Here is a 21,200-nt window from a genome sequence, read left to right as displayed (position 1 = left end):
AATACATAAGTGGTCCATATAGTGAACTTGGTGTTGAGTTGTTCACTTCAAGGTCAACACAGAGGACAAGGGGGCACTCTTTACGTCTGGAGGAAAACAGATTTCGTCTCCAAATACTGAAATGTTTCTTCACCGTTAGAGCTGTGAAAATGTGGAATAGACTCCCTCCAGAGGTGGTTCTGGCTAGCTCACTAGATTGCTTTAAAAAAGGCCTGGATTCTTTCCTAGGTGTACATAATATAAATGGGTACTAACATTTTTTTTTTAGGTAAAGTTGATCCAGGGAATATTCGATTGCCTCTCGGGGGATCAGGAAGGAATTTTTTTCCCCTGCTTTAGCAAATTGGATAATGATTTGCTGGGGTTTATTTTCGCCTTCCTCTGGATCAACAATGGGTATAGGATTGTGTATATGGGATTGTATGGTTGGGGTTTCAATACTGTTTTTTTTTGGTTGAACCGGATGGACTTGTGTCTTTTTTCAACCTGACTATGTAACTATGTAACTAAAGCGGTTGTAAACCGCTTGACCTTTTTTTTTTCATACCTTGCAAGGTAATGTCATAATGTGCTAGTATGCATCGCATAAAGTTAAGCGTACCTTAAAACTAAGTTCTTCCAGCATTGAGATGTCAGGGCTGCAGGCGCTGCCATCTTCACCCATCTTGCTTCTGGGATCTCGAACTCCGGCTCTGCGACTAGCTGGAGCCGCGATGACGTCACTCCCGTGCATATGTGCGGGACCCTCGTTTACGGCACAGGGCTCGGAAGGAGTGGCATGGCTGGCCGTTTTCCTCAGAACGCATGCGCCAGTGATGTCACTGACTGCATGTACAATAAATATCTCCCATACGATGCCCATTTAGAAATATTTACACAACCTAAAGGTAAGTCTTATAATAGGCTAACATATAGGTAAAAGTTAGTGAGGGAAGTTTACTTCCTCCTTAGGTCACACGCTTCTGAATGCAGAAGTTCTGGGAATAGCCTTTGGCTCCCAGCACTGAATGGAACATTTGGGAAGCAAAGAGAAGGTAAATAAATGTTGCTGGGGAGAGAAGATATAAAGCAAACCTGTTTCTATTTCCCTAAAGCAAAGGTTTGATTTCGGTCCTGTGTTTTTTTTTGTGCTTAAAGCGCATTTTACATTATCATACAAAGTCTATGGAAATACAAAACATGTTTGAAGCAGGTCAATTGCAGGTCAGAAGGAGGTTAAGTGCAAGTCAGATTTACCAGTCATTGCATTCCGAATGATCTCAGACTATCTCAAAATGTACATAAAAATGATGCCATAAACACAGGCCCATAACCACTTGCCGACCAGTCACTGGGACTGTACTGCGGCAAAGTGGCTCGACTCCGTCCAGCGACGTAGACCTACGTCGCTGGATTCCTCCCCTTTTGGGCGGCGCTCGTGCGCTGCCGGAGGCTCGCTCCCACTGTTTTCAGTCACAGCGGGAGTCGGGCCAGGGGAGGAGCAGCGATCCTCGGGGAATCGAGTTTGGAGATCCGCCTGCTTGTGTAAACAAAGCGGGCGGATCTCCTAAGTGACAGACAGTGACAGATTGCAGGGTTCAGCATAGCTGAACATGCGATCTGTCCCTGTGTCACTCAGTCACCTCCCCCCACACACATTAGTAAGCACCAGGCATACATTAACCCCTCCCTCTCCAATAAAATTAACCCCTTCCCTGCCAGTGTCATTTTTACAGTAACAGTGCATATTTATAGCACTGATTACTGTAGAAATGTCACTGGTACCCCCAAAAGTGTCAAAAATGTCAGTCAAGGGTCCGATCTGTCCACCGCAATGACGCAGTCCCGCAAAAAAAATCGCAGATCGCCGCCATTACTCGTTTAAAAAAAACACCAAAAATAACAGAAATCTTTCCCTTTGTTAGTTAACGCAATAACTTTTTGCGCAAACCAATCAAAATACGCTTATTGTAATTTTTTTTACCAAACATGGGTAGCAGAAAACAAATTGGCCAAAAATTTTAAAAAATTTTGATTTTTACATTTTTTTTTGGGGGGGGGGGGGGGAATTTCATATAAAAAAATGTGAAAAATATAGTTATTTTTTCAAAATGTACGCTGTTTTTTGTTTATAGCGCAAAAAGTAAAAATCACACAGGTAATCAAATGCCACCAAAAGAAAGCTCTGTTTGTGGGAAAAAAAGGACATAAATTTCATTTGGGTACGGCATCGCACAACCGCGCAATTGTCAGTTAAATTCGCACAGTGCCGAATCGCAAAAAGTGGCCTGGACGTAAGACAGCAAAATCCTCCGGTGGTAAAGTGGTTAGATGAGCTGCTCAAAATGCCTGTCACTTATAAAATTAGAGGTAAAAGCACAGGAAAATCAAGTATTTTAATTGCTTCTTTTCAGGGTTTTTGTTCCCATAAAAAAGGTTTTATTCACTTTTATTGTGCGTTTAAACTTGCTAGCAACTTTGATCTCTTCAGGAAAAGTAAATGATCTAGTACAGGGATTCCCAAACTACGGCCCTGCAGCTGTTGCAGAACTACGCATCTCATGAGGCATTGTAAAAACTCTGACATTCACAGACATGACTAGGCATGATGGGAATTGTAGTTCCCGAACAACTGGAGGGCCGTAGTTTGGGAATCCCTTCCCGAGCACATAAACACCACCCCCCCCCCACCCCCTTCTAAACATCCCTCTATCCACACTAAACAGCACGGATGATGAATCTCCCTCCGAGGCTTTTTTGTTCTGACAGCTGTCAGATTACAGGGAATGCTGCCATGCTGATTGGCTGTAGTCACTGTTTGGCTGAGAAATATCCACCCAGATCCTTTGATTTTTAGGATCGAATTATGCAAAGGATGACAGATAGTGGAGTGCTACCAGGGCCATACACTGCTCAAATTTTACCTGGTTTATCAGAAACTGCCTAAAATTCTATTAGGTAATGGCCAGCTTAAAGTGATTGTAAAGTCTGAATTAAAAAAAAAAAAAATAACAAACATGTTATAATTACCTCCTCTGGGCAGTTGGTTTTGCACAGGGCAGCCTGGATCCTCCTCTTCTCGGGTCCCTCTTCGATGCTCCTGGCCCCTTCCTCCTGTTGAGTGCCCCCATGGTAAGCAGCTTGTTATGGGGCCACCCGACCTGAGCCACAGCTCCGTGTCCATTCAGACACGGAGCTGCCGTTCAGCCCCGCCTCCTCTCTTTCCTGATTGGCTCACTGACTTTGATTGACAGCCGCGGGAGCCAATGGTGCCGTGGCCATACCTCAGCCAATCAGGAGGGAGAGTCTTGTGGACATCACGGGACAGAGAGGGGGTTCAGGTAAGTATTCAGGCTGCTACACACAGAAGGCTTTTTATCTTAATGCATATACTGCGGCAGGCTGGCTCAGGTGCGCGAACCGACATATAGGCACATCGCGGGAGCGCTCCTGGAGGCGCATGCACCCCCATTAGGCAGCGTTGATGTCCATCCACGGGGCCAGCAGCCGCAATTGCCGCCGGGCACCCGCAATTGCTCCCCGTGAAGAGAGAACAACGGTCTGCTGTTGTAAACACAGCAGACTGTTGTTCTCTCTGGAATGAACATAGAGTGCCTGTAATCCTCCTATTTAGGAACACAGGTCTCAGGGTTGATTCCACAAGCCCATCCCCTCACAGTTAAAAAACATCCCCTAGGCTCACATTTAACCCTTTGATCACCCCCTGGGTTACCCCTTCCCTGCCAGTGTCATTATTACAGTAATTGTGCATATCTTTAGCACTGATTACTGTAGTAATGTCACTGGTCCCCCCAAAAGTGTCAAAAATGTCAGTTAGGATCCATAGAACCGGCGGCCCTAGAAGGACAGAAGATAAATGGCCTAGGGATGTGATCTGCAGGATACACCACTATATACACAAAGAGATGATCTTGAGACAAGCTTGGGAGGCTAAGGATATAACATTAGAAGGAAGGCCAGTTAAGATATATTCGGATATATCTAGAGGAACATTGCGAAGAAGGGCGATTCTCAGACCATTGTTGGAGCTAGCCAGAAAGGCAGGATGTACTTATAGATGGGGATTCCCCTTCTATGCAGCGTTCCGTAGAGACGGCAGATCTTTTATCCTGAGATCACACCAAGATTGTGATGCATTTTTCCGGTTCATAGAGACGGAACCCATACAGGTCGCCAATTGGCTGAGTCGCATACCTAGGGAAGAAGCTTTTGAACACCCTCAGCGACAGAAGAAAGGGATAGAGAGTATGGAGGAAGAAGTACTAAGAGAAAAATAAATAACAATTGGGATGGGGAAAAGGGTCCTCCCCATGTAACAGACTTAATTTAACGGAGAGAGGGTTTTTTTTTTTTTTTTTTTTTTTTTTTTTTTTTTTTTCCACTAAAATGTTGAGGTTTCACTTAGTATTCATGTTATATGTTGCTAAATTAAGGAGGGGATGTGCCCTCCCTTATGTTTAAATAATATACACGATTGGGGTTTTTTTTTTTTTTTTTTTTTTTCTTGGAAGGTTGAGTTAGCACTAAGCATCAAAGTTAAATGTTGATAAATTAAGGAGGGGGTGCTCCCTCCCTTATGACCTTAAAAAATTTACACGATTGGGTGATTGAGGTTTTTTTTTTTTTTTTTTTTTTTTTTTTTTTTTTTTTTTAGAATGTTGAGTTAGCACTAAGTATCAAAGTTATATGTTGATAAATTAAGGAGGGGATGTTCCCTCTCTTATGCCTTAAAAAATCTACACGATTGGGTTTTTTTTTTTTTTTCTCTCACTGAAAATGTTGAGTTTTCACTTAGTATTTATGTTATATGTTGCTAAATTAAGGAGGGGATGTGCCCTCCCTTATGCTTAAAATATACACGATTGGGCCTTTTTTTTTTTTTTTTTTTTTTTTGGTAACTATATTAAATGTTGTTAAATTAAGAAGAGGAAATTGCCTCAATGGCGGGTAAAGAGCCTACATGAAGGAGGGGTTTTTTCTTTATTTTATCAATAGGATATAAAGAAAGTTTAAGATGAGGGAAAAAAGGATAGGTGTCTAGCCTTGGGTCGAGGAAAAGTATATTTGTAAAAATCAGGGGGTAGACGGGAAGGGGGCTGAGAGGGGAGAAGACAATGGAAATGAGGAGGAGACCCTTTTTTTTTTTTTTTTTTTTTTTTTTTTTTTTCCTTCTTTCTCTCGCCTCATTATTTCAGAACTCTCCCCAGCTCCCCCCCGGAACGGCTTCCCCTTAATAGCAAAATTGAAGGGGTCGGAGGTGGGAAGGGAAAGGAAGAATCACACCGGGGTAGTCCCCTAGTTAGGAAATCCACACAAGTTGCATATAGCAACGCCGTGTGAGATAAGGATAGGGTAACTATCCAAATTGACAGAGAGAGGAGAAGGACCTTGATAGGGACCGAACCCTCTCGACTGCCAATTAGTTAGGGAAGGGGTTTTTTTTTTTTTTTTTTTTTTTTTTTTTTTTTTTTTTCTTGATTTCCTGTGTAAATAGAGATGGAGGAGGTAAAAATTATCTCTTATAATGTTAGGGGATTAAATATACCAGAAAAAAGGCACATGCTATTAGGGGAATTAAGACAACAGAAAGTTGATATCGCACTAATACAAGAGACACATTTTAAGACAGATAAGTTACCATATCTTAAAAATAGATTTTTTCCCTATTCATATCATTCCACAAACGAACAGACAAAATCAAGAGGGGTATCAATATTATTAGCAAAGGATGTCCCATGGACTTATCAGGATAGTAGGCAAGATCCGGAGGGAAGATTCCTATTTTTGAAAGGACGGATAGGCGAAACTCAGGTGACGCTAGCAACATTATACGCGCCTAATAAACGACAAGACAGGTTTATATCAAAGACCCTGACCAACTTAAGGATCTTCTCTGAAGGACAACTGATTGTTGGAGGGGACCTTAATATACCATTGATACCGACTGTAGATACCTCCCTAGGGACTTCGGTACTTTCCACTAGACTATGTAGACGAGTCTTGAAGATAATGCACGAATCCCAGTTGATCGATATTTGGAGACTACAACATCCCGATGAAAAAGACTACACGTTTTACTCGACAGTACACAAAAACTACTCGAGAATAGATTATTTTCTGATACCACATGCGCAGTTACAAGCAGTCCAAAAATCATCTATTAACAATATCGCCTGGTCAGATCATGCATCTATAGTAATAATATATAAACTAACAGAGAACTCTTCACAGAAAAGACAGTTTTGGAGGCTGAACGAAAGCCTGTTACAAAGGGAAGAGATATTAAAAGAAGTAATACAGGAATTAAATACGTACTTTGAGATCAATGACCAAAATGACTGCAATATGGGCACCCTTTGGGAAGCCCATAAGGCAGTAATTAGAGGTACCCTTATTAAGCATGGGGCACGTATAAAGAGGGAAAGAAATAAACAGATGTCTCAGTTACTGGAAAGGCTTAGAGTGTTAGAAACAAAACATAAACAATCCCCAACGAATAGCATATATACAGACCTGACTATGACCAGAAAGCAGATCACGGATTTGCTACAGTACAAAGCTAAAGCAAACATACAAAGGGGCCGTAAATTAAATTATGAAGCTGGAAATAAGTGCGGGAAACTGCTTGCCAAGACAGTTCAGGAACAGAAGTTGAGATCGTATATACCCAATATTGTAACATCGGAGGGGATTAAAAAAACTCTACCAACACAAATAACTGAGACATTCGAAAAATTTTATGCCTCATTATATAATTTAAATAATGAGATACCATCACAAAGGGAAATAGAAAGATATCTAAATCAGTCCAATTTACCCAAAATCTCAGAGGAGGACAGGGAATACCTAGAGGAAGAAATTAGTCTAGAGGAAGTACAACAGGCAATAAGGAAAATGAGACCAGGGAAGGCACCAGGACCAGATGGTCTGACAACACAATATTATCAGCTATTATCCCATATTCTAGGACCCTACCTAGTAAGACTGTATAATGCAACAGGTCTGGACGGAACATTGAGTAGAGACACACTTACAGCACATATCTCACTGATATTAAAAGAAGGCAAAGATCCAGCGGCCTGTGGAAGCTACAGGCCGATATCTTTGCTGAACGTAGATTTGAAGATATTCACTAAGGTGTTAGCGGATAGGTTAGCAAGAATATTACCAAAACTGATCCACCCAGACCAGGTAGGCTTTATGACATCAAGAGAAGCAAAAGACAATACCATCAGAATACTCAACCTGATACATATAGTAAATGAGAAAAAGATCCCTTGTGTGGTATTAAGCGCCGACGCTGAGAAGGCCTTCGATCGGGTTGGATGGCCTTATCTATTTGCAGTACTTAAATATATTGGGATGGGAAATTCGATGCTAGATAGGATAATCAGAGTATATACAAATCCAGTTGCTAGGGTGAAAGCCAATGGCCTAATATCAAATGCGTTCCTAGTAAAGAACGGCACCAGGCAAGGATGCCCATTATCACCCCTCCTATTTGCCCTGTCACTAGAGCCCTTTCTTTGTAAGATCCGATCGAACCTGGACATTGAGGGAGTGAGGGTAAAGGGAAAACAATTCAAAATAGCCGCTTACGCGGATGATATGTTATTTTCACTGTCTAACCCAAATATCTCACTGCCAAATTTGATACGAGAATTCAAAAGATATGGGGCAGTGTCAAATTTGAAAATTAATTTCGGGAAATCAGAAGCTATGGGAGTGGGGATGACATCAACTCAAATACAAGCACTGAAAAATAATTATGAGTTTAAGTGGAGTGAAACGGCAGTGAGATATTTGGGGACACATATACCAACAAAATTGTCACGAGTATACGATCTCAACTTCTTACCCCTGATAGCAATGACTAAGAAACTGTTAGAACAATGGCATGTGGGGATGCAGTCATGGTTCGGCAAGTGCAACCTATTGAAGATGATTGTACTCCCAAAATTTTTATATCTCTTCCGGGCCTTACCAGTTAGGATACCAAGTAGATTTTTCGCAGTGATAAACTCATTATTTTCAAAATATATTTGGTCTCGTAAGAAAACGCGAATAGCACGGAGAATATTGACCCTCCCAAAAAAAAAAGGGGGCCTTGCACTACCAGACATAAAAGCTTATTATCAGGCCACACATGTGGGCAGGATTTGGGACTGGTGGCATAATGCAGAGACGAAAATATGGGTAGAACTGGAACAAATGCAAACGGATGTAAATTTGAAAAGAGCTATATGGTGCTACCAGGATCTACCCAAAAATTTAAAACAACACTTAATAATAGGGAACAATATATACTCTAAATTAACAACAGAGAGATCTCCCCTATATCCAATATTAGGTAACCCCCTATTCCCGGTGGGACTAGATAGCAAAAGGTTTACATCATTAAGGGAAAAGGGGCAGATACAGGCTTCATCATTCTTAATACAAAAAAAGTGGCCCTTAGTGACTGAACTGATGGATGAGGAAGGCCCATTCAACCTGCCATTTTGGCAAGCTATGCAATTATACCATTACCTGGGATCCATACCTAAACCAGAAGAGTTTGATAGGAAGCTAACCAGATTTGAGCAGGCCTGCGTAAAACCAGGGAAACTAACACGCACTCTATCGGCTGCATATGGATTATTGATAAACCCAGAAGATCAACCAGATTTACCCTGGGTGAGAAAGTGGGAGGGAGACCTAGGTTGTAATTTGACAAAGGAACAGATTCAGAGGATATTGAGGTTTACCTTCAGTCCAATTAAATGCACTAAAATACAAGAGATGAACTACAAACTTATAACAAGATGGTACATTACGCCCAAGAAATTACAAAAATGGTCTTCAAACCAATCCAACTTATGTTGGAGATGTGAAAAAGAAGTGGGCACTCTATATCATATCTTTTGGACCTGTTCTAAGATAAAAACTTATTGGGAAGGGGTGAGATCTATAGTGCAGAAGGTAGTAGAATATGAAATAGAAGAGAATCCAGCCTTTTTTTTGTTGAATATCTCGGATATACCAGCAAGTAAATATGAGAACTCATTGATACCACACCTAGTAAATGCGGCTAAGGTAGGCATCCCGGGTAGTTGGAAAAAAATACAACCCCCATCGATAAGAGAGTGGATAAATAGGGTCGAGGATAATAGGAGATTAGAAGAACTAATCGCCACAACACAAAATAAGCAGGGAAAATATGAGAAAATTTGGAAAGCATGGACTGACTTCCTAGACTCGGAAGAAGCGAAACAATATATGTAAAATAATTAGGGGGGGAAGGAAAAAGAAAGGAGAAAGAAAGAGGAAGAAAAGAGGAGGTAGAAAAGATAATAACTAAAGGAACACCATCTCTATACACGGGAATAGATTTTTTTTTTTTTTTTTTTTCTTCTCTAGTTTTTATTGTTTGTTTAGGAGGGAAGGGAGGGGGAAAGGGAAAAAAAAAAAGGGGTAAAAATAAGGGATCTTGAAGGTATAATAAAGGAAGAAGCTATATTGTATGTTGAAACAGAAAAAATATGTAACATGTAGAAGATTATGTGTAATAGCCTGTCTGTACCTTTAAGATTCCTGAATAAAAGAGGATATTTGAAAAAAAAAAAAAAAAAATGTCAGTTAGCGGTCCAATCTGTCTGCCACAATGTCGCAGTCCCGCTTAAAAAAAAAAAAAAAAAAGGCAGATCGCCGTCAGTACTAGTAAAAAAATAAAAATATACAATGACAAATCTTTCCCCTAGTTTGTAGACACTATAACTTTTGCGCAAACCAATCAAAATATGCTTATTGGGATTTTTTTTTACCAAAAATATGTAGCAGACTACAATTTGGCCTAAGATGATGTAAAAATGGATTTTTACATTTTTGTTTATTGGGAATATTATATAGCAGAATGTGAAAAATATTGTTTTTTTTTTTTCCAGAACTGTCGCTCTTTTTTTGCATTCTCCTTCCTCCACTCCCCTGCAGTCTTCTGGGACACTGACAGGTCCCAGAAGACTGCATCCACCACTCATGGTGTACAGTGTGCCTCGCGCATGCGCAGTGGGCACCCGGCTGTGAAGCCGCAAGCTGTCACAGCTGGGTGCCTATAATGAAGATGCCGGCGTGGGGAACCGAAGACACCGGGTGAGACTGCCTGGGGTGAGCTCACCGCTGGATCCTGGGACGAGCGAGTGGCTGTTTTTTTAAAAGTCAGCAGCTACAGTTTTTGTAAGCTGTTGACTTTTATTTTTACCACAGGTGACTGGAGCTCTGCTTTAAATGCACACATACTGTATAATCTTATAGGATGTTTGTTGATGAAATAAATGGTCAGGCAACAGGTTTCTCTAAGGTTTTTGTATTCACATTGAACATGCATTGTTTGCATTTGCGCTACCCCTTTAAAAAGCACCTGGTGGTGGATCGCTTTTCAGAGGCATTTATTAGGCAGTGAGGTGGTAACCAGTCAACTCCTCACTGCCTGTTTCAACCCTGTAAAGTTTTCATCACCCTGGCACAGTGAGGGGCATTGCAGGCAGTTTAGACATTTAAAAAAATGACGCTTGGTGGCATATTGCCTGCCAAACGCAGCAGGAGTTATAGTGTTTGTTGTGGTATGTATACAACTCCTTCTGGCTGCCTATGCAATTTAAGGCAGCAGTAAAAATGTAGCTCAGATTTATATTTTTACCTCCCCCTGACCAGAAGAGAAAAACAAGTCCTTAGTGTACTAGCCACACTGAGAATGTTTTGAACAGGAGGTCATTCAACAAATGTTCTTTAACCACTTCCCACCCAGCCTATAGTAAAATGACGGCCGGCTGCAGCTCTCCCGTTCTGGGTGGATGTCATATGATATCCTCCCCAGCGCTCTGGCACGATCTGTCATGAGCTGTGTCTGGTGCTGACAGATCAGTGTACCGGCCCCTCGGTGACCAAACACAGCAGATCACATGACAATTGTACACAATAGATGGCTTCCATTCATGCCATTCATTGTGTTGATCTCTGTGATTGGTCATAGTAATCACATGGTACACACAAGGCCAATCACAGCATATCTGTACCATGTGATTAACTGTAGCCAATCACAGTTAATCAAAATAGTACACACTAAATGAACAGATTTCATTCAGGAAAAATTATTGCTTATAACAGTGATTATTACTGTTATAAATTATCAAAGTGTGTAACAAAAATAAAAATATCCCGATCACCTCCCCAGAGAAGTATATTGTTATTATGGTAACTCTGTAACAAAAACACCAAATACTGTCTATTTGAGTGCTTAAAACTTGGGTTATGTCACCGCACTGATGATGGAATTATCCTAAAAATACACATTGCCCAAATTGGGCTGAAGAACTACAGTAGGTCCACTGGAGACTCAATATGGTAAAAGGAAGAAATTGATTAAGCCATATAAGCATGTAAGTCACAATACAGTGTACTTTTATAAGTGACTATTAACTAACCTCTGTATAAAACACCATATTATGTGAACATTCACGGCTGGGTGGTCCTGCTGTAATAAATCCTGTACCATGACAAGCTAATCCCCCCCCCCCCCCCCGTACCATCGAAAACAATCAGCAAAAATTAGGCTACTTGCCCACTGATGGGGATGGTGTAAATCAGCTCTCAGCTGATGTAATCACTGCTATAAGCGGGACCGCTAAGATGTTGGCCAGGAAATCCTAGGAATTCACAGTGCGGGGCCACAGCATCCAAGCTGCGGGAGCCGGAGGTGAGGTCGCGGGACCACGCTGGAAGTTGGGCTGGGCCAGGTGGAAGCCACTTTGGATGGTTAGCAGATGGAATGCACACCAAGGTTCTGTTTTTCTGGTAACACTGTGTTGCCCTGGTCACAGTAGGCAAAAAAAATCATAAAAAAAAAATCCCCACACCAGTTATAATGATGACGTTGTACTGCACTGGTGACACTATGTAAAAAAAATAAAACAAATTGTGAAAAAAAACCCAATTTTTTTGAAGTTCTTCATTTTCCAAAAAACTCGCCATGCCTCTCATTTGGGGTATATTTGTACTGTCTTGATATTTTTGGGCCTCAAGAAATGAAATAGTCCATCAGTACATCAGGATTGATCGATTTTCAGATATATATATTAGGGATAGACCGATATGGTTTTTTCAGGGCCGATACAGATACCGATATTTTGGTCACAACGTATCGCTATCGACCGATATGGGCCGATATTTTGTACATTTAAAGTTTTGACAAATAAGGACAATTTTTGACACAAATTTGGTACTGAACATGTTAATTTTTGTTCAATGTTTAATGGCTGGCTTTCTGGCACCCTGTGGTGGCTGGCTGGCTGGCACCCTGTGGTGGCTGGCTGGCTGGTTGGCACCCTGAGTTGGGTGGCTGGCTGGCTGGCACCCTGTGGTGGCTGGCTGGCTTGCTGGCACCCTGTGGTGGATGGGTGGCTGGCTGGCACCCTGTGGTGGATGGGTGGCTAGCTGGCTGGCACCCTGTAGTGGGTGGCTGGCTGGCACTCTGTGGTGGGTGGGTGGGTGGCTGGCTGGCTGGCACCCTGTAAAAGGTGGGTGGCTGGCACAGGGCCTGTGGGCGGCTGGCTGTCACAGGGCCTGTGGGCGGCTGGCTGGTACAGGGCCTGTGGGCGGCTGGCTGGTACAGTGCCTGTGGCTGGCTGGCTGTTTGGCACCCTGTCTGTGGGTGGCTGGCTGTCTGGCACCCTGTGGTGGGTGGTTAGATATCTGGCACCCTGCGGTGGGTGGGTGACTGGCACAGGGGCTATGGGTGACTGGCCGGTACTGGGTCTGTGGGTGGCTGGCTGGCTGGTACAGTGCCTGTGGCTGGCTGGTACAGGGCCTGTGGGTGGCTGGCTGGTACAGGGCCTGTGGATGTGGGTGGCTGGCTGGCACGGGGCTGCTGTGGGTGGGTGTATGGCTGTGATACACTCCCGCGAGACTAGTCCCGACTCCAGACGAGGCTGTCCAAGATGAGGGAGGCGGCCTAAGAAGGCAGAATGACGTCACAAAAATATCGGCAATATCGGCCAATACCGATATATTGGGGAAAGTGCATATCGGCCCCCGATATATCGGCCTTGCCGATGATCGGTCTATCCCTTATATAAATATATATATATATATATATATATATATATATATATACTGTACACACACACACCATAGTTTGTAGACTTACTTTCCTACAGACTAAATAATAAACATTGATTTGGGTTATTATGTATCAGTATACGTTTTGTCCTAAATTTAGGAAGAAAGATTATTTGCAAAATGTTATAACAGAAAGAAAATAAAGAAATATGCTTTTTCTTTTAAAATTTTTGATCGTTTTTCTATTTATTTAGCAAAAAATAAAAAAAAACCCAGTGGTGATTAAATACCACAGAAAGAAAGCTCTGTGGTATTATTGTTATATTATTATATATTGTGTGAAAAATATGATAAAAATGTAATAAGTGTACAGTGTTGCATGACCGGGCAATTGTCAAAGTGTGACAGCGCTAAAAGCTAAAAATTGGCCTGGGCAGGAAGGGGGTGAAAGTGCCCAAGATTGAAGTGGTTAAAACATTCAAACAAATTCAATTAAAAAAAAAAAAAATTTATCTACTGTTTATAGCCATGGGTGAACAGACAACAGGAGATTATTATAGATGAATTCGTTCAATTTTACAGCAATTTGGTATGTTTTCTTCTGATCCATTAAACTACTTCCCTGAGAGCCAACCATTTTCTTTATACTTATAGAAGTTCTCAGAATCTCTGCAGAGAATGATTTTCCAAGAAAAAAAAAAAAAAGTAAAAAAAAAACACTATCGTTTGCTCCCATTTTATCCGTTGTCAGGGAAAATTTTTATAGCTAGAACGCTGCAATGTTATGCACGTTCAACAACTAAATATTAATAAATTAAACAATCTACGGTCAGTGGAGACTGCATGTTTTTTAGGATACCTAGTCAAAAATTAAATATCATTGAATATGATCATTTCACTTTTTATCTTGCAGGAAAATTACAGCAAACAATTTGTAGTGAAATGGTTAAAAAACAGACACACATACAATCTACACAGACATACTGGATGTAAACCAGCATGTCAGGTCCCCCTCCCCTACAGTCCATCTCCAAGCAGCCGTGTCTGATTGGATAAAGGCACGGCTACCTCACCGAGGAAAATATGAATATATTGTCTGAGGCACAGGGAATCAATGCACTCTGGTCTTAGCCACAAAGCATCAGGCTGTTCTTTACTACCCGGAGAGCCCAACCACTCTGTTCTGCAAATATGTCATTATCGGTTAAGGAGAAAAACCATATCAGGCTGGTATTCTTAGGAGCAGCAGGTGTGGGAAAAACAGCTCTGATCCATCGATTTTTACAGGATACCTTTGATCCAAAGCACAGGAGGACTGTGGAAGAGTTACATAGCACAGAATACGAAACTGCAGAAGGGACTCAGGTGACTATTGAAATTCTGGACACCACTGGAAGCTATGAATTTCCAGCTATGAGGAAATTGAGTATGCGTTGCGGAGATGCATTTGCGCTGGTATATTCTGTAGATAATCCAGAATCCTTTGAAATTGTACAAAGATTGAGGGAAGAGATCCTGGATGCGAAGGAGGAAAAAAGCCCACCTATGGTGGTGGTTGGCAACAAGAAGGACAACGGTGATGCCCAGAAGGTCTTGTGGGATGACGTGATGGGAATGGTTGAACTTGAGTGGAACTGTCGTTTGTTGGAGACATCGGCAAAGGAAAACCTGAACGTGACTGAAGTATTCCGGGAATTACTACGAGAGGTCAACCTGCCCTGCCGATTAAGTCCAGCGCTAAGGAAGAGAAGGGAGACGATTCCCAATGAACAGAACCGCAAGCCTCCAATGAACAAGACAAACAGCTGTAGCATCTGTTGACACCTGACCATCCATTAGACTAAAGCCACCAAAACTAACTATCATAGGGGTTCATACCATATGAAACCTGGAAAAGATTGTCTATTGGAGCACATTCAAGATCCCTAACATGAAGAACTTACTATTCTATAAATATTATATGTAAGTCTACTGGAAGGGTATGTTGTGTCTTCACTTTCTTGAAGAAAAGAACACGACGAGCTCAAATACAAGCACAACTTAATTAAGAGACATATACTATCACTTGATCGTATGGTAGAACTTTTGGGTAACGGGGAGGGGAGTACATGGTGAGGTTTACTCCAGATTAGCATAAAGCGAACACAATTATCCAGTATCAAAATTAATATTCTGCATAAAATAACTGTGTGTGCGTGCGCGCACGTGCATGCACCTGTGTGTGCGTGCGCGTGCATGCGCCTGTGCGTGTTTGCACGTGCATGCGCCTGTGTGTGTGGGTGTAAAAGGGAAAAAAAACGATACATTATTATTTTTTCCCCCAATTACTTTTGCTTTGTGTGTTCTCTGTAACTGGGTTTTATGCGCCCTTTGAAAGCTGTTACCTGAATGTGTTATTACATATTGTGTTTTATATACACGTCACAGGCCATTTTTTTTTTTTTGCTCAGGAATCACACATTGAAAAATAAGCATTGTATAACACCTATTGCTGTGTCATATTGCATCATTGCCAAGCTACCTTAGTGCAAACTGCTTCACCAAGATTAAAGTGTATGTATATTCAAACTCTGTTCTTTAGTATGTTTGGCATCATGCCTCACTATATACAGTTTTCTTAAGCTAATAATTTTTTTGTGAATCTGTTACAATGTTTTTTTGACTTGAAGATCCTGCCAGTAACACCACTTCCAATTGCAGAAATACAACGCTAAGCCACTGCTTTGCAATTAGTACCCCATTGTCAGCCTGCTGTGTGAAGATCTTCAGTTGGGCTTCCTATCTGAACAGGAGACCAATTCCCACTGCGCAGCAGGGTGACAACACTGTTGCTAATTGCAGGTCAGTGGCTTAGGGTTGTCAGCCTGTATCATTTCAAAAGATACTTATAACAGGATTTGCTTTAGAAAACTGTATACGGTGAGGCATGTAACCAAACTTACTTAAAAATAGGCTATTGGTTTACATAAACATTACCAAAAATGCATGTAATATACATTTGTAGATATCATGTTATATAACCAGACTACTTTATAACTAACCACTACACATATATATATATATATATATATATACACACGCATACACTTATCTTGCACTACATGAGTACTGTGGTGTTAAAACTAATGTTAATATAGTGGTTAAACCTGTATTTGATAATGAGACTTAAATAAAAGGATTCTACATGTAAGCTTTGTTGTTATCGTCATTCATTTTTTTAAAGCTAATGTGTATTAGCATAGTCAAGTACACCAGTCCAGATAACCGTTTTTACTTTAATTGTTCATACTCTTGCAAGATATGAAATGGGTTATATTATTTTTATTATTATTATTATTATGTATTATAGCTGATCAGCAATCTTCTTCCCTTGTTCTGACTGCTTTAAACTGGAGATGGTTGACATGCGTTGATGGGAGTAATTGTTGTCGGCAATGTCTTATGAAAAAAATATTTGAGCTCTATAATCCGGAAAATTTCCATATTGGGATATTGGGAGAAAATCACATGGGACCAAGAAATACATTGAAATACAATGAAAGGAGAGTTTGACATACCATTGTACTATACAAACAGCCTTTTTAAAAGTAGATTGGTTGGATATATGCAGCAGGAACAGCTTTACCTGAGCAGAATATGCAGGAGAATGTGATTTACTGTATATAGCTTTAAGAAACCATTAAATTATGAAAGGAGGATTCTCATTTAATACCAAATTAATTTGACATGGTTTAAAAATAACACCATGTGCTAGATGGTTGATGGCTAGTTTATTTAAAGATGTATTAAACTCTATTTTTAATCCCAACACATTAGACAAAATTAAAAAAACATTCCCCAGTAAACTGTTAAAATTCTTACCTTAGCACTTGCAGTTTACAACGTTCAATGCTGTTGGCTCCTGGTTTCTCAGTGTTGCTTTCCAGAACTTCCTGTATTTACAGGAAAGAGTTAACAATGGACAGTGCAGTACCCATCCAGTCTGTTAGCCTGGAGAATGGGAGGGGGAGGGGGGCTGGGTAGTAGGGAAGTGCCTTGCCATCCTAGGCTATGGGGCTATGGGTTTCTATTGATGCACACAATGTATGGAGACTATACTCCTTGCATGCAAGGGTGGCTCCATAGAATGCTGCAAGAGAAAGGAGACACCCTGAAACAAAAAACATAGGTCAGTGATCATGGCACTGGTCTAAACTGTATTTTTTTGCAAGTATTAAATGATTAATAAGCTGCATACTCAGTAAGTGTTTAAATCAGCTGCTGAAAGTGCTACAAAATTAGGGTTTTAATATCACTTCAATGGGGAGGCACCATTAAAGAGTAGGTTTATGGTTTAGCTTTTCCTTCTACTTTAATTGGCCCTAATGTATGTATGCATATGAGATAGGGACCTTAGAATGTAAGCTTAATGAGGATAGGCACAGATGTAAATGTACATTACAAAAAGAATATATATATATATATATATATATATATATATATATATACACACACACACACACACACACGTGCATCTCATACAATTAGAATATTATCAAATAATTAATTAATTTCAATAATTCAATTTAAAAAAAAACGAATATTTTATATAGATGTGTTGCACACAGAGTAATATATTTCAAGCATTTCTTTATTTTAAAATGTGATGAATATGGCTTACAGCTAGTGAAAACCCAAAATTCAGTATCTCTGAAAATTAGACTATTACATAAGACCAGTGTTGGGGTAGTTACTCAAAAAATGTAACTAGTTACTAGTTACTTCTGTAAATTGTAATGCGATTACTTTACTAGTTACTGCATTTGAAAAGTAACTTCACTACTTATTACTTTACTTTCCTCTTTCTTAATTGACCGTGTAGAAGAAGATACATGACACTCTTTCTGCATAGAGTTTATTGTATAAACACAGGCTTTGGGAAAAATGAGAACAAAACCTGAAAAAACTGAATAAAACATAAAGTGCAACAAAAAGTCATAAACTTCATCCCTCTCTATTCTTCGAAATTACGATTGTATCGCACGGCTTGGGTAACGCAGGAAAGCGCGTTCCTATAGCCTAGTAAAGTAGTGTAGTTACTTCCTATAGCCTAGTAAAGTAGTGTAGTTACCAATATTAGTATTGTAACTAGTTACATTACTTAGTTACCAAAAAAAGTAATGTATTACTGTAATCAGTTACTTTGTAACTAGTTACCCCCAACACTGCATAAGACCTATAAAAAAACTAATTTAAATTTTAATATAGAAATGTTGGCTTACTGAAAAGTATGTGCATGTACAGTATAGTATGCACTCAATACTTGGTCAGGGCTTCTTTTGAATCAATGCACCCTGGCATGGAGGCGATGTTGAGGTGTTATGGAAGCCCAGGTTTCTTTGATAACGTCCTTCAGCTCATCTGCATTGTTGGGTCTGCTGTCTCATCTTCCTCTTGACAATACCCCACAGCTTCTCTATGGGGTTTAGGTCAGATGAATTTGTTGGCCAATCAGGCCAAACCAGGTATTGGTACTTTTGGCAGTGTGGGCAGGTGCCAAGTCCTGCTGGAAAATGAAATCAACGTCTCCATAAAGTTGGTCAGCAGAGGGACGCATGAAGTGCTCCAGAATTTCCTAGTAGAGGGCTGCGCTGACTTTGGACGCAGGGAACGGAACTAGGAAGTCATCACACCAACGGAGGACGGTCGAGCGGCGGGGATCTCAGACGGCTGGCGATCACAGCAATGGGAGATCATCGCTGGATCGCCAGGAGAAGGTAAGACACCGCTGCCCGCTCTGCCCATCCACCCCGAGCGTGACTCGGGGATACCGATAACAGCATGGAAAATCCACCCCGAGTCACGCTCGGGGATACCGCTAGCCAGGTTAACTTCACCCTTCTATTGCAAGTAAAGCTCTAATCTGTATCAATGGCACTATAAAAACTGCTTTTAAAGCGATATTAAAGTTTTTTTTTTTTTTGTTTTTTTTTAATAACAAAATTGTTATACTTACTTTAAATGAAAAAAAAAAAAAATGTTATACTTACCTGCTCTGTGCAATGGTTTTTCACAGAGCAGCCGATCCTCTATTTTCAGGGCCCCCCTCAGCGCTCCAGGCTCCTCCTCTTCTGCAAGTGCCCCGATGGAAAGCCACTTTCCATGGGGCACACATGCAGGCTCGCTTCCAAGCCACCCTGTCTGCGTCTATTGACACAGAGCGGGTAACTCGGCCCCGCTCCCCCGATAGCTAGGCCCAGCATTTTATTTACAGCAGCGAGAGCCAATGGTATCAATCTGCCCAGAGAGAAGGGAGACAGAGGCCAGAGCCACGGCTCTTGTACACATCGCTGGATTGGATCGGGATCAGGTAAGAAAAAGGGGGCTGGGGGGGTGTGGATTCTGCAGCACAGAAGGTTTTTCACCTTAATGCATTAAGGTAAAAAATGTAATGTTTTAGAACCACATTAAAACAAACCTGCAAACATAATGTACCCCTCGTTTTAGCTATAACCCATTGATCTATAATTCAAAATAAGCAAGAGCCACAAGACGTATGAAGGTTGGTTGTAATTGGTGACCTGTTCTGAAAATACCTGTTCCTGTCTATCATGGTAATACACCAGCCTCAATACTTAGCATCATTGACCTAGAACAGTAATGCACATCAGAAATTCTGACTTTACAGGTGGCCTGTTTGCCTTATGTCAATGGTTTAGAAAGTATTAAAGTCAGAGGATCACAATGCAGACATGTTACCTTCAGCATACATTTTCATTCAGATACATCCTAGAATGAATAATTGCATTGATAGAGTAACTGGGGTTGCTGGTAACATCCAGTAATATTTTATTGAGGTTATTTGGCATATATTTTACTGCAAGAGGAAACAGACTTGTCATTCTCAACACGGTTAACTTTCTGTAAATACTGCTTAAATAAATACTGCTTAAATAAAATCTCTTAGGTACAATATTTGAAGTCATGAAAACTTCTTAAACACTTGCCGACTGCCGCACGACTATTTACGTCGGCAGTCAGCCCCTCACAAGCAGAGTGACGTAGATCTACATCGCTAGCCTGTGAGGGTCTAGGGAGCGAGCGTGCGCCCCCGGAGGCACGCTACCACTCGGTCACGGACCCCCCCCCCCGCGTGTGTGACCGGCGGACTCGATGTCGTCGGTGCAGAGGGAGAAAGGCAGACGGCTGATGTAGGAATAGTGATCATACGGTTCTACTATGTAGGACCATTGATCACTGTTCCTACACCTCAAGCCACAGCCAATCACAGTTAGAATCACGCCCCTAGGGACACACACCACCCCTCCCTCTCAAAAAAAGTTAACCCCTTCACTACCAGTGTAATTTTACAGTAACAGTGCATATGTATAGCACTGATTACTGTAGAAATGTCACTGGTAACCCCAAAAGTGTCAAAAATGTCAGTCAAGGGACCGATCTGTCCGCCACAATTTCGCAGTACCGCAAAAAAATTGCAGATCACCGCCATAACGCGTTAAAAAAAAAAACAACAAAAATGACAAAAATCTTTCCCTTTGTTAGTAAACGCGATAACTTTTGCGCAAACCAATCAAAATACACTTTTTGCGATTTTTTTTTTACCAAACATATGTAGCATAAAACAAATTGGCCGAAAATGTTAAAAAATTTAGATTTTTACATTTTATTTTTTGGGAATTTCATATAAAAAAAATGTGAAAAATATTGCTATTTTTGCAAAATTTACCCTCTTTTTTTGTTTATAGCGCATGATCAAAAAATCGCACAGGTGATCAAATACCACCAAAAGAAAGCTCTGTTTGTGGGAAAAAAAGGACGTCAAATTCGTTTAGATACAGCGTTGCACGACCGCGCAATTGTCCATTAAAGTCACGCAGTGCCGAATCGCAAAATAGGCCCTGGTCAGGAAGGGGGTAAAATCTTCCGGGGCTTAAGTGGTTAAACTCTTATCTGCCAAGCGATTTTAACCACTTGACCCCCAGACCAATTCTGACATTTCTCTCATACATGTAAAAGTCATCTGCATCTATTTGCTAGAAAATTACTTAGAACCCTAAAACATTATATATTCTTTGAGCAGAGGCCCTAGCCTAGATGATAAAATGGTG

At 40.9% G+C, this 21,200-nt stretch overlaps 1 protein-coding gene across 1 annotated transcript; it reads left to right on the top strand.

The window, feature by feature from the left end:
* The first annotated feature begins 14,165 nt into the window (after positions 1-14,165).
* On the top strand, positions 14,166-15,292 carry LOC309567039 (ras-related protein Rap-1b-like). The gene has a single exon (XM_082272354.1). The coding sequence runs from the start codon at positions 14,284-14,286 to the stop codon at positions 14,911-14,913; it is 630 nt and encodes a 209-aa protein (XP_082128480.1). The 5' UTR covers positions 14,166-14,283; the 3' UTR covers positions 14,914-15,292.
* The last annotated feature ends 5,908 nt before the right edge of the window (positions 15,293-21,200 follow it).

Source organism: Pelophylax lessonae (assembly GCF_965119305.1).
Source record: "Pelophylax lessonae genome assembly, chromosome: 11".
Classification (NCBI taxonomy): Eukaryota; Metazoa; Chordata; class Amphibia; order Anura; family Ranidae; genus Pelophylax; species Pelophylax lessonae.
The sequence above is the reverse complement of the archived record's forward strand: the minus strand, read 5'-3'. Positions and strand labels throughout refer to the sequence as shown.